Raw genomic sequence first — 14,750 nt, 5'->3', positions numbered from 1 at the left:
GACAGAATACATTACCCTGGCCCCCTTAGCAACTGATCCTTTAACTTTTAAATATTACATAGTTCAATTACATAATGCAAGTAAGTTCTATGTTTATGGATTTTTAGGCATTTGAAAACTATTTAGGAAAAGCACAAACACCATTACCTACACTTGACAAATAAAAAGGGTCAAGGCAAAGAAAATCTAGGTAGCTTCCTAAAGGATAACCAATAAGTGAGAAAAAGAGACATATAAAAATCTTAACTTTTAAAAAGCCTTCCAAAACTACTCTTTTAATGGGAATACAATATAATCTTTCTATAATTTCACGTGTATGTGTATATGTGTATGTAGAAAAAAAGGGACAAAGAGAAAAAGAAGACATTTTTAGCCTATTAAACCCTTGCTTATTCAGAAATATTTGATCACCTACTATGTATTGAATAGTATGCTAGACAATAAAATGCAGGTAAATGAAATCCATACTATGAAGACCAAGTAGCTCAGATGAGAGGAGGGAGGTATCTGGGCAGGGAAGGTGACATCAGAGCTGAGCCTTGAAGGATGACAGGAACAATGCCAGAAAGAAAAGAGGAAGAAAAATCCCATGCAGAGGCAGAGCACATGCAAAGGACCAGGAATAGTGAACAGTTATGTATAGATATAGAAGAGAATTCATGGCAGGACACACAGCTTGAATAGCAGGCTGGAGCTAGTTTGGGAAGGGTTTATATACCACACTAAAGAGTTTGGACTTCATAATTATAGATAGCAGAATATAAAGAAAAACCAAAGAAGTCCCAGAAAGATACAAAGAGATGTGAGGGAACAGAGTAAGATTTATGACGAAATGTTAAAGAGCCAGAGGTTATTTAGCCTAACTGACTTCCAGAATGGGAAGCCCTCTTATGCAGACAGATAGTTATAACTGTATTTCCACCTCCATTGACGGCAGGAAAAAAAAAAAAAGTGTTCAGCTATGATGATCCTCAATAATGGTGAGTGAAAAAATATTGAGAAGAGCAAATAACTCCACTGAGAAAGGGGAGGATTTAAAGTAGGCAAAAATGAGGGCTTATCGATCAAGAATATATTCTTTTTTTTTTTTTTTTTAAAGATTTATTTATTTATTTCTCTCCCCTTCCCCCCCTGTCCCGGTTGTCTGTTCTCTATGTCTATTTGCTGCATCTCTTTGTCCACTTCTGTTGTTGTCAGTGGCACGGGAATCTGTGTTTCTTTTTGTTGCGTCATCTTATTGTGTCAGCTCTCCGTGTGTGCAGCGCCATTCCTGGGCAGGCTGCACTTTCTTTCGCGCTGGATGGCTCTCCTTGCAGGGCGCACTCGTTGCGCGTGGGGCTCCCCTACGCGGGGGACACCCCTGCGCGGCAGGGCACTCCTTGTGCACATCAGCACTGCACATGGGCCAGCTGCACACGGGTCAAGGAGGCCCGGGGTTTGAACCGCGGACCTCCCATGTGGTAGACGGACGCCCTAACCACTGGGCCAAGTCCGCTTCCCGAGAATATATTCTTAAACAGAGAACAGCACCTCCTTTTCAGGAAGTATTTTAAAAGAGATGTCAATTGCCATGGGATGATTCGAACTTGACTGTCTTGGAATGGGGAAGGGTTCTTTTATCCCTTGTAATTCAACTACCCCAAATTTGAGAATAAGTTATATATGAGCCTACCAAACAAATTAAAGAACAAAACAGTATTAACTTGGAATAATCAAGGAGAAGCCATGTCTAAATCACAAAATACTTTTAAAGAGATTATTGCTACTATTTTTCTAATATACCTGCTAATGCTGAGGGCTAACCAAGTATTGCTAATATAGTTTATAAACTCTTCCACTGTAGAAGTAGTAATGCTTAGGGATAACCTTCTTTCTTAAAATAAGTCAAGCATTTGCAATGCAAATGTGAATTAGAAACTGCTTAGCTATTTTCTTCATAAACAAAGTAGTTCCCACATTTGAATATAGCAAATGATTAAAAATTCCAAAACTGTAGTATTTAAATTGTCATGATTTCATCACAGATGAAATATCAATTACATGACTTTTTCTTATTAGAGAAGTTGTGAGTTTACAGAGAAATCATGCATAAAATGCAGGGTTCCCAAATACTACCCTATTATTAACACCTTGTGCATTAGTATAGCACCTTTGTTACAATTAGTGAATGCATGACATTTTAAGTGAAAAGAAAGCAATGGTTAAATAGGGTAGATGCTGACTCTCATTAGTAAATCAGTGATCTTTTCCAAAAACATTACAAATCGTTAACTGATCAAGCATAAGAGAAGAGAGTACCTGGTTGAAGGAATGAGGTTGAGTATCCCATTGAGAACATAGCTGAACTCCGCATGATCCTGGGCAACAAGTGCCACCAGCCCCTCACAGCAGGCTGTTCGAACCACTACATTGTCACTGCAACACTTCTCCCACAGCAAGTTCAAAGCAGGAGTCTGAAATCCAAAGTGTTTAAAAGACACTTCTGATGAGCAACAAACACACACATCTCCCAACCATCCACCAAAGTGAAATTCATTCATAGTACACTAGCCTTCCTATACAAAGATGATGCTGCTGTCCTTTGTTCATAGAGTACATTAAGGTCAGTTTTAGAAGACAGGTAATGGAGAAGCAGACTTGGCTCAACGGTTAGAGCATCTGCCTACCACATGGAAGGTCCATGGTTCAAACCCAGGGCCACCTTGAACCGTGTGGAGCTGGCCCACGTGCAGTGCTTATGCACGCAAGGAGTGCCCTGCCACGCAGGGGTGTACCCCACGTAGGGGAGCTCCACACGCAAGGACTGTGTCCCTTAAGGAGAGCTGCCCAACGCAAAAGAAAGTTCAGCCTGCCCAGGAGTGGCACTACACACACGGAGAGCTGACGCAGCAAGAAGATGCAACAAAAAGAGTGCTGCTGACAAGAATACAAGCAGACACAGAAGAACACACAGTGAATGGTCACAGAGAGCAGACAACTGGGGGCGGGGATGGATGGGAGAGAAATAAATAAAAATAAATCTTTAAAAAAAAAAAAAAAGACAGGTAGTGGATGTGTTCTGATGCAGCAACTCTCTCTGACCTGGAATCTCAGCTGCAAAATAAGGCTGGCTCCAGGCTGTATTTTGACCTGAGTACCAGAATATAACAAACTAAAGGGGATGAAAAGTAAAACTTGGTTGTCGCAGGGCACTCTAACCAAGAAATTCAACCAGATACAAACCTTATCAGTATATCAGTCTAAGCTGAGCTCCAAATCATATCTGTGCTTCAAGCCCTAAATAGCAACATTTTCAGAAAATCTTCCTGCTCTCCCACTACTATCTTCCACTATCTACATATACCTTCCCCTCGTATCCCCGCCCCCATTTACTGAAACCTAATATAGGTCCAGAGGGAAGAGAAAAAAGTAATATAGGCCACTAGCAAGCTGCTAGTGCCATGGCTACCAACAAAAGCATTGAAAAACTGTTTGCCCCAAAAAGAGGTGGTGACTATTTTCCCCTCACACTGTAAATCAGTCTTCTTTGACAGAAAAGCACCAGAAGGGCATATAGGTAAATACAAGTCACTTAATCTGAAAAGCCCTATAAAAGCAAGGGTTCTAGCATTTATCAATTCCCAAGAGTCTATGATCCAAAAAAACAAAGCTTTAAATTTTTATTTTAAAAAATGTAATGATCTAAAGCTTCTTTCAAAATAATTTTTTTAAATCCAATTAAATGCAAAAAAGTAATAAAGCTATTTTTCCTTCTGACAATTTATTATAGAAATAATTTCAGAAAAAAATTAGATCCCCAGGGAAAAAAAAAAAGATTCCCCAGTTTCCTAGAAACAACTGAGAGAATGGAAATCAACATCATATTTTGTCCACTTTCTTACTACAGTTGCCTCGAAAAGCCTTTTCAATCTTTGGATCCCACTATTAAAAGAACAATACTGTACAAAGTCACAGCAGGAAGAAAAGATTTATATTCCATTTCTCCTTTTATTCAGAAGGAAATGTATTCACCTTTAAGAACTATCCAAAAGCCTCTAAATGTCTATTCCATTACTAAGCCAGAAAAACAAAATAAACGAATAAATAAAGTATTGCCTCAGGTAATGGCTGTGTCCTCAAGGAAATAAGCATTCATGTATTAATAGAAGAGGAAACATTTAGTTACAGGGATTTGATGTCCAATAAATCATGGCAGTTTAAGTATAACTACTCAGTCTTTTCAGAGTACGTAATGTGATTATAGGCAGGATTAAGATCAGGGTTCTTAAAGAAAATCTAATTTATATGACTACCTACAAACACCAGATAACTGCCAATTAGTGAAGTATGTCTCTACACTTACTTGGTTGTGTCAGCAGCAACTCTAAAGAAATGTAACTTGGAGTAGCTAATTAAAAGGATTATGAGTAAAAGGAAATCAATTTATTTCTGTTGTGAAAAATATATATATATTATGTCTGACACCTCTGTTCTCTCTAGAATGTATGTAAAGCAGCTCTCTTCAGCAGTTTTCCAATCAGTACAAAATACACACCACTTGTCATTTAAAACTCAACTGGTATATCATACTAACATGGCATTGCTCCAACTCGTAGCACTAACCTGCCATATACATGGCTATGGAATTTCTCCTCTAGCTTCCCCTGTAGATGCAGGATCCTCTCAACTTAGAACCATAACTAAGGCTGTCCTGAAGCATGAGAAATCTCCTACATGCAAACAGAGTCACTGTGTTCATTTTCCTATTAACCAAAAATATTCCCTCAGAGACAACATATGAACCTCCTCTAAATCTTGCCTTCCCTCATCACCCCTGTTATTTTTCACTGATAGTCATAATAATACTTCCTTCACCCCCTCCATATCTTATTTCTGAACTCTGTTATAGCAAATTTTAAAACTTAAAAGAATGCTTTATAGAGTAAAAAGGTATCAAGCCAAAAAAAAAGGCAATGAACTTTTCACAGTTCAAAATCATGATCAGAACTATAAGGGAAACAAAAGAAGTGCTTATGTGATTCTGCTTATGGCAATACTGGAACAGAACTAAAGCACAACAGTACAAGGTTAAACACAAACCTGGTTTGTGGATTGGCAGATCTTTTCTGAAAAACCATTTTCCTTCAGGACTGCAGTAATAAGATGACCCACAGCCTAAAAAATAAATAAAATGAATGAATACATTCCCCAGATCTCTCCAGATCGTGCTTTTGACGGTAACTAATATCAATTTTAATTGAAAGGAGTATGCTAGGCATTCAATAAAAAGTAAAATTCCATTGAGTGTGTGCTATGCAGCAAGCACTGAATTAGGCACTCCAGATACATAATTTATAATCTTCTTAACAACCCTCAAGACAGGCACAATTATCCCAGGTTACCAATAAGCATACTTCAGTTCATAGATGTTAAGAAAATTGCCAGATTTTCAGTTCAAATTGCTGTCACTTAGTATTAGAAGATAATTTGAGATTGTTTAATCCACTAAACCATGAGACAAATGAGAAACCCCACAGTTTTGAAAATCCTCTTTGCATCTAAATGAAATCTGCATGCTTCCTCAGTCCACGGTGAAGGTGGAGAAAATCCATCCCCGTCTTTATGACTACAGCCCACCCAGATCTGAATCAATATGAGTCCCCTCCACAACCACCCTTCTAACTTCCGTAAGTTCTGATTTTAATTTCTTCATCATATTCTCTGAGGTTTTAACTCTTCAATAAACTTTCAGTCTCATAAATCTCTACAAGTTTCCAATATCCTGCTTTAGTCAAAAAGCCCAAAATTAAATTCTTAAAAGGGTATTCATTACATAAATACATAAATATGATTACTCTCAGTCCTTCAGTGCTACCCAGCAGTGCTGTCTTTAGAGCCAGGAGGATACTAAAAATGACAGCTATTATATTAATATTTATGAGTTGGGAAAATACTTTGCTAATGCAAGAACTGTCCCTCCTGCACTACAGAACCAATGAATGACACAACTGTAAATAATTATTAATCCTGTATAGCATCCAGAGAAGCTCAAATAAAAACATAGCACTCACTCCTTCCACCTGTCTTTTTGTATTTCTCATGTTGGAATTAAGACTTTAACACTTAATGGTCTCAAAATTACAATACAAGTCACTTATTTACACAAATACTAAGTTTAGTTTAATTTTACTGTGCTTACCTTTTGGTAAAAAGGCTAGTAACAAGCTTTGAGGTCCAGTGAATGGCTAAGGTAGCTGTTTACAAAATATACCATATTTCACTGAATGTAACTGGTCATCAATTGTAAGATGTACTGTTATTTTATGTACCACTAAAATATACTGTTATTTTATGTACCACTAAAATAACAGTAAAAAATGCTACCAATTAATCTGAGATAAATATTTCTCATAATTTAGAATTATTTTATATAATCAAAAGTGCTCTTTCAGACTCAGAAAATGATGGCCATGTTCACACATGTGCAGACAATAACAACTATATTGCAACTGCTGCCTTTAATTATAACAAGCAACCTAATTTCAAGCATGTTACAATACGAAAAACTACATGTGAATCAATGAAATACGGTGTTAACACTGAACAGTGGTTACAAAAGAATAAGAAGTATTTAAAAAGAGCAGGGCACAATCACAAGAACCTAATAAAATCAAGAGGAACACAACAGGGGGCGGAAAACCACTACAGATCATATTTAGGAGAAGCACTAAAAGAAAATAGGCTTGATGATATACATCCTTTTAACTCCCGTAGTTTCAATTTCTCTACTTTTCAATGTATCCTTTTAACAAATCAGAGAATACAATCTAAACTGATTTTAAAATACTAAATCCAATGATAAACCAAGTTTTCACCACAGAATAATTTAAATAGACATCCTACAGTAACCAAAATATATACACTTTCCCTTAATTTAACAGTAACACGTACAGGAATTTTTTGACCATCTATACTAATGAAGGGGCTCCATATACAGAAAAATTAAAATTGTGGTCAATATCCTTCAAGCCTTCTTCATCTTCTTCTTCATGGTAAAGACTGTGCTGCACAGAGTAGGATATGACTCCAACCCAGTCAGGTAGAAGGGAATCTTGCATAAGGAGTGTTCTACTCCTCATGGAAGGGTTCCCCACTACCCAGCTAAGTCAATTCCCACAGCAGGCATTTCCGAAGTTAACTCTCGAAAGCGTCCAAGGCGCCGTACATCCTTAATCTTCAGGTAGGCTTCTTCTGATCCCTAATGTTTACTCTCACAAGAAAAGACAAGCTACTTATTGGAATCTTGATTAAGCAGAATGCTTCTGGTTAGCTAAAGGCTAACTACAACACCATCTTTGTTTCAACCCTAATTACTGAGATACTCTCAAAATATCACAATCTCCTTCCTTAGAAAGTATAGCATACAGATCAAATTTTTTAATCCAGAATATTTTACTGATTGAACGTCATTCTAAAAATCTATTACTCTCAATAGTTGTACAGGGGTAGAATATACTTTTTAAGATATTAATCCTTCATATTTTATGGATGCATAACATTTATCTCTGCTCCCAAAAATCAATTATAAAAAAAAAACAAAAACACAAATTTAGGAACCTCCTAGTTAATCAAGATTTTATTATCACTAAGGGAAAAAGTATGATATAAAAACACATTAAATGAGATTGACCAATTTCAAATATTTACATTCCTATGTCAAACATATACTTTCAAAAACTCATATAAAAGTTGTTCAATAAGATAATATAAATCTCTGTATATAGAAGAATAAGATATTTAATGTTAAAAATGAAAGTTTAATTATCAATCCACCAAAAAGGTCCACTTGTTACCAAGAAGCAAAAATAAATAAATAAAATTACCTGTGACTGGATAAGAGAATTTGGAAATTCAAACCTTTTTCTGATATCCTCTGACATTTTCACTTTTCTTACATGTATGTATGCAGATTCTGTAACCAAAGCAAAAGAATACTTATTAGTCCAGAATAGGAGTTCAAACCAATCTCATTTCTTCCTCAAGTAAAATTAAAGTAATTCATTGCAAAGACAACAATGGAAATAAAACATAGGGCTCAGCAAAGTAATCCTTGGCATAACCTTCACTGTTAACTACTTCAGCCCTCAAATGCCATCACTGATAAACTAAAACTACCCAACAGTCCTTGGGTTTTCCCTTTAGCGCTAATCCTGAAACAGATGAATTCACAAGAAGCAAAAAAAAATATCCAAAAGTTCAAGCCTAAATACCAGGATTAAAAACTTACTCCACGAGTTTGATGTAGAAATCAATTCTTTTTTGCATCAAAACTTATAAGACAGAAAGAATCAAACTGTCATGAAATTTTTAAACTATGCCTCACTTCCATACAAGCCTTTATTTAAAGCACTAATCCAACTGCTAGTGACAATTGTGAAGCTTAGGTGAGCTATTTTCAGGAAGCAAAAAAATGACCTAGAAAATCACACATTAGAACAGACTGCTTGTTTCCTAAAGGACAAAGAAGCAAGCAATTAGTACCAACTTTTAACATCTATATCACATTTTTCATTTCTACCGGACTCTCAAAAAAAAAAGAAAAGCATACAAAAAGGATGGAAAAAGACAGGTGGTAAAATGGAGGCACAGAACAAGTAGACTTCCTAAGGATTCTAATTTATCCAATTAATCTGACTAAAAATAAAACACATGCCCTCGGTTAACTTATAAAAAATAACGGGCAATATGGGAAACATACAACTAATGTAAAATATGTAACATATTTAACAGTAATACTGTAATATTTTTTCATCAACTGCAAGAAAGGTACTATATCAATGCTAAGGGGGTAAAAGGAGATACAGGATTTTTCTTTCTGGAATAGGGAAAATGTTCTAAAATTGACTGTGGTGATAAGTGCACAATTCTATGATTCTACTGAGAGCCAATTAGTGTACACTTTGGACAGATTGTATGATTATGTGGAAAAAATTTGTTAAAAGAAAAAACAAAGTAGAGAATCAAGTATGATAGATAAAGAGTATGTGCCTTCTTTTTGGGGTGATGAGGATATTGTAAAATCAATTGTGGTATTGCACATTATTTGTGAATATACTAAAAACCACTGAACTGATTTCAAATAGGTAAATTGTATGGTATGTGAATTAATCTCAATAAAGCTGTTAAAACAGTGGGGTGGGGTTAGGAGCCAAATCAGTAAGAAATATATTCATCTGCAAATTATAGAAGATCCAGCTATGGGGCTTAAGTAATAGAGGTTTATTTGAGCCAAACTCAGCATATAAATACATTATCTTCCCCCAACATGGGATATGACTCCTGGGGATGAGCCTCCCTGGCACCACGGAATTACTACCAAATACCAACGAGCAATGCAACCGGGAAAAAATCTTGAATAAAGGAGCAAAAGGTAAAGACGAATGAGTTTATATGGCTAAGCAACTTCAAAGTAAGTCAGGAGGTCATCCCAAAGGCAACGCTTATGATATCATCCCAGAGGTAACGCTGACACATGTCTCAGCAAGATCTCACAGACTACCAAAGTAGACACTACCCCAAATAGTAGGGTTCCTGAGGGCTCTGGAGACACCCAGGTCCTACAGTCGTGGCAGATAGCTCTAGAGTTTGGTGCCTTGCCAGTGGGCCCTACTTCAGAGTTTGTGCTCCCAAGTGTGAAAGAACTGAACTCAGATATGACTTCTTTCCACGTGCCTCTTCTGTCTCTTCTATTTGAAGCTATAGCTGATGCTGGAGTTGGTAGGTGTAGGTCCAAGAGACTTGAATTTCTGGGCTGTCCATGTACCAGCTGGGCCCTGAGCCTCAGCGGAGTTGCAACACCTACACTCCAATTTATTGGACTCATTCATGGCAACTAACAAGAAGGTAAGGATGGACAACCAGTATTCCAAGGAACCGAGAGAGTCTACAACTGCAAGCAAGAAAGTCCCACCCATCAGCCATATAGGATGGAGGCCCCCTCTCAGTCAGAGGGGTAGTGAGCATCACCATTCCAGAATCCTCAGGACTGGGGAATAGAATGTGCTCTAGAGTGGACTTACTGGTATTCTACTATAGACTTATTGGTATTCTAGTAATGGAAATTATATCATTGATGTCAAGAAAGTGACCACTGGAGGTGCTTAAGGCAGGGAGAGGGAAAAAGAGGTACAATAGGGGGACATTTGGGGGACTTGGAATTGTCCTGAATGTCACGGCAATGACTGATACAGGCCATTACATATCCTGACATAACCTACAGAATTGAGTGGGAAATAGTGTAAACTACAATGTAAACTATAATTCATGCTTAGTAGCAATGCTCCAAATGTGTTCATCAATTGCAATGACTGTACCACACTAATGAAAGAAGTTGTTAATGTAGGAAAGGGTGGGAGGTGTAGGAAGTGGGGCATATGGGAATCCCTTATATTTTTCTGTGTAACATTTTGTGTAATCTAAGTATCTTTTAAAAAAATGTTTAAAAAAAAAAGTTTGTCTTACATAATAAGAATTGAAGGTAAACAACCAAAACAGGCACTAAAACCAAGCACTCCAGTTCCAAAACAGGATATCAATTGCCTTGAACTTGCATCTCTTTCCACTTCCTCCCTTTCTTTCAAACCTAAACTTCCTGAATAAGTAACTTATCCTGACTTTCTTCTTTGACATCTATATGCAACTTGAATCCCTTGAATTTGACATTCCATTGCACTAAAAAAACTTACTCACAGACTGCAAACCATTTCCTAAATCTAAATCGAGTTATCAGCTTACGTAAGTCAAAATTTCTTTAGTTTCCTACTGGTGTCAATCAAAATGTTCTTGGAATTTTCTTCTCCTCTGAATTCCTTAATACATCACAAAAGAAGTTCCCAAAGTCTGCCCCTGGGAAACCCTTCAAGATAAAGAGTTCCCAACAAAAAATTTAAAAAGAGATTTTGTTATATTCTCATTTTGCAGATCATTCATTTAATCTAACAAACACTTAATAGGTGCTTACTGTTTGCCAGACACTGGTCAAAGTGATTGGGCTGCATCACCAAACAAAACAGACAAAAATCCCTGCCTTCATGTAACTTACAGTCTAGTAGAAAGAGACAGACAATAAACAAAAATAATAATAATAATAATGATAATAAGTAAAATATGTTAGGCAAGAACTATGAAAAAAAGAAAGTAAAGCAGAGTTAAGGGGATCTGAGATGGGAAGGGTATACTTTCTATTTTTAATAGGGTGGTGTATTAGCCAAAGGGGTGCTGATGCAAAATACCAGAAATTGGTTGGTTTTTATAAAGGGGGTAGGAGCTTACAGATATCAGGCCATAAAGCATAAGTTACTTCCCTCACCAAAGTCTATTTTTACATGTTGGAGCAAGATGGCTGCTGATGACTGTAAGGGTTCAGGCTTCCTGGGTTCCTCCCTCCCTCAGGATTATCTCTGGGTTCAGGGTTCCTCTCTTTCCAGGGCTTACTTCTTCCTGGGCTCAGGTTTCCTCTCTTCCTGGGGCTCGCTTCTCTTTCCTCTGTGAACTTACTTCCCAGGGCTCCAGCTTAAGGCTTCAGCATCAAACTCCAACACCAAAACTCCAACATCAAAAACTTTCAACTCTGTCCTTTGACATGTCTTTTATCAGTGAGTCCCCACCCCTAATGACAGGGCCCAAAGCCCTAATCATAGCTTAATCACACCCAGGTACAGAGCAGATTACAAACATAATCCAATATTTATTTTTGAAATTCATAACCCTATCAAAGAGCTACAGGTGGTGAGAACAGATCTCTTCAAGAAGGTGGTATCTGAACAGAGGGAAGGGGAGTTAGTCATACAGCTATCTGGAGGGAAAGTGACATGCAGAAGAAACAGTGAGTGCAAAAGTCAAAAAGCAAAAGCTTTCGACCTGTTCTGGGAAGAGCAAAAAGACCAGAGGGAAATAAATGGTAAATGAGGTTAGAGAGGCAAGGAGGAGCCAGATCATAAAAGGTCTTGTGGGCCACTGACAGGACTGATACACTCTTTCTGAAAGAAATAGGAAGCTGCTGCAGAAAGCAGCAATACGATTTTAATAGAACTGCTTGAGCTGACAAATGGCAAGATTCCAGATATATTTAAAGTAGAGTTAACATGATTGTTAATGGACTGAATGAGAGCATGGGAGAAAGAAAGGAGTAAAGAAAAATGTCATTGTTTTTGACCTGAGTAACTTTATTTTTTTTTTAAGATTTATTTATTTATTTATTTCTCTCCCCTTCCTCCCCACCCCAGTTATTTGTTCTCTATGTCTATTTGCTGCATCTTCTTTTGTCCGCTTCTGTTGTTGTCAGTGGCACAGGAATCTGTGTTCCTTTTTGTTGCATTATCTTGTGTCAGCTCTCTGTGTGTGCGGTGCCATTCCTGGGCAGGCTGCACTTTCTTTCGCACTGGGCAGCTCTCCTTATGGGGCGCACTCCTTGCACATGGGCCTCCCTTACGCGGGGGACACCCTTGCGTGGCACGGCACTCCTTGTGTGCATCAGCACTGCACATGGGCCAGCTCCACACGGGTCAAGGAGGCCCAGGGTTTGAACTGCGGACCTCCCATGTGGTAGACGGACACCCTAACCAATGGGCCAAGTCCACCACCAATAACTTTATTTTTAATCTCAACTAACTTTGGGCATTTTACACAATAAATGAAACACTTTTTTATATTATTTCTTATCATGGCATTTTGCTACTAAGAGGAAAAGATGGAGTTGCCATCAACTGAGATATGTAAACAGGTTTTGGAGGAAAGACCAGGAATTCCATTTTGGACAGCTAAGTTTTAGATATTTAATAAATATCTAAGTAATCTCAAGATGTGAAGCAGATAATTGGACACATGAACTAAAATTAGAAAGATCTTAGGTAGAGATATACATAATGGTGTCTATTATTACATTAAAGAATCTGAGAGGTTCTAAAGCAAGCAAGAAGTCTGCTTAACTTTAATACAAAGTTTGCCAAGCTTATCTTACCATGGACCCTTTATTTCTAGAAATGCCTGTTAGTCTATATAACTAATCTTCCCTGGGACACACATGAGGAACACTGCTCCGCAAGCTCCTCCTATTCCTCTGTTTCTAGCACTTCCTTCCTGAAGGCACCCTAAGCCCTTCTGCCTCATACTCTTCTCTCTTCATAAAAACTCCTAGAGCTTTCCTCTAGTTCCAGTTCTCCAAATGTTTTCCCCTACTCTTTCTTCATATAAGGCTCTAAAATGCCAGAAACTTGGGACATAAAAGCAAAATACAGATATACCCTCCATTTCAACCTTCCTCATTTTCATTTTATCTTTTCCCAGTTCTCCTCTCACAACTTCCTTTACTACCATTCTTAAAATCCCAATCACAAAGTATTCTTCATTCTTTTCTACACTCAGAGTCTACCTTTCCTATCCATTTCTGTACTCATCATCTTAATTCCTCATGCCAGGTTTACTTCAGTAACTGCTAAGTCTTGGAGTTCTCCATGCTGAAATTATCCCACACACTGTTGTCAGATTAATTGTTCTAAAATGCTATTTTCATCACATCATCTCCCTGTGAAGACTTTGTAGTGGGTTTTCAATTGTCATTCAAATTAAATGAAAGATCTGGTGCCTAGTTTTTAAGACCTCTATAACAGTTTCACTCATTCAACTTCATTTTCACCACTATCCACTTCTGATATAGCAAAACGGTCTTCAACATGATCCCACATGCTCAAATTCCGCTCATTCCTAAGGGTTTTATTTATAATATCCTCTCCCAAATAAAATCCCTTCTCTATAAGCTGGCACTATTTAAAAATGAAATTCCTCTCATAGCACATCTACTCTGTTAAGCATATCCCAATGAGCCACACCTTAAAGTAATCACCTTGCTTTATATATCTTCAGTACTATATAGCATTTGGTCTCACCCACACTATCATTTGATTTTTTACATCAGGATTGGAAAACCTTTTCTGTAAGCCAGATAGCAACTGCTTAAGTCTATGCATGTAGCATGTAAACAACCACAGACAATTCATAAACAAATGACTACAGCGGTGTTTCAATAAAACTTTATTTACAAAACTAAGCAACCAGCAGGTCGTAGTCTGCTGACTCCTGGTTTACATACAACTATTTTTTAATTAACTTTTTAAATTGTGTTGACATACTTGCGATATTTGACATTCAAATTTGGCCCTGAAATTCCAAGCAGCTTGGGTAAATAAATAAACAAATAAGATAAATTGCATCTCTCTTACAATCTAAAAGATGGAAAAAGTACCCTAATCAAAGAAAAGAAACTTTTTCCTGCCCCAGACTCTGGAGGAGATTTCTCACTTTGGGCTTTATATCTGGAATACATATATAAAGGTGATAAAATAAGCAATATTCAATTATATAAGTAAAAGGAAATTTTAAATTACTTATTTTTTAAATAAATCCTATATAACATATCATGTAATTCGGCAAAAGAGCCTCAGCTAATGGAATCCAAATACAGAGTTTTCTAATGATCTAATCTAACTCGATAGAAAGGCAGATTTTACATTACCCAAAGAAGTAGATGGCTATCGGTCTGCCACAAAATAGTCTTATCCAAATACCAATAATAGAAAATGTGGGGTTATACTCTCTGATTCAGGCCTTGAAGGCTAGAATTTCAATATTGCTTTGGGGACCAGATGAGTAGCTGATTAGGCAGTGAAGAAGCCAAACTAGTATTCTCATCCAGAAAGATGACCCTGCCTCTAAGA

General features: G+C 37.3%; 1 protein-coding gene across 8 annotated transcripts in view; it reads right to left on the bottom strand.

Annotated features, from left to right (window-relative positions):
- FOCAD (focadhesin) overlaps window positions 1–14,750 on the bottom strand; it is a 380,810-nt gene that overhangs the window by 343,418 nt on the left and 22,642 nt on the right. For 5 of the 8 annotated variants that reach the window (XM_058301924.1, XM_058301931.2, XM_058301923.2 and 2 more), the window contains 3 exons: window positions 7,863–7,951; window positions 5,080–5,154; window positions 2,299–2,453 (listed from right to left, as the gene is read on the bottom strand). In XM_058301924.1, the coding sequence (XP_058157907.1) occupies window positions 2,299–2,453; window positions 5,080–5,154; window positions 7,863–7,919 (287 nt within the window). In that variant the 5' untranslated portion in view covers window positions 7,920–7,951. The remainder of the gene's footprint in view (window positions 1–2,298; window positions 2,454–5,079; window positions 5,155–7,862; window positions 7,952–14,750) is intronic. The other 3 variants (XM_071216761.1, XM_071216762.1, XM_071216763.1) reach the window with 1 other exon arrangement.

Source organism: Dasypus novemcinctus, chromosome 8 (assembly GCF_030445035.2).
Source record: "Dasypus novemcinctus isolate mDasNov1 chromosome 8, mDasNov1.1.hap2, whole genome shotgun sequence".
Taxonomy (NCBI): Eukaryota; Metazoa; Chordata; class Mammalia; order Cingulata; family Dasypodidae; genus Dasypus; species Dasypus novemcinctus.
Note: the sequence above shows the minus strand (reverse complement) of the source record. Positions and strands in the feature narration are given on the sequence as shown.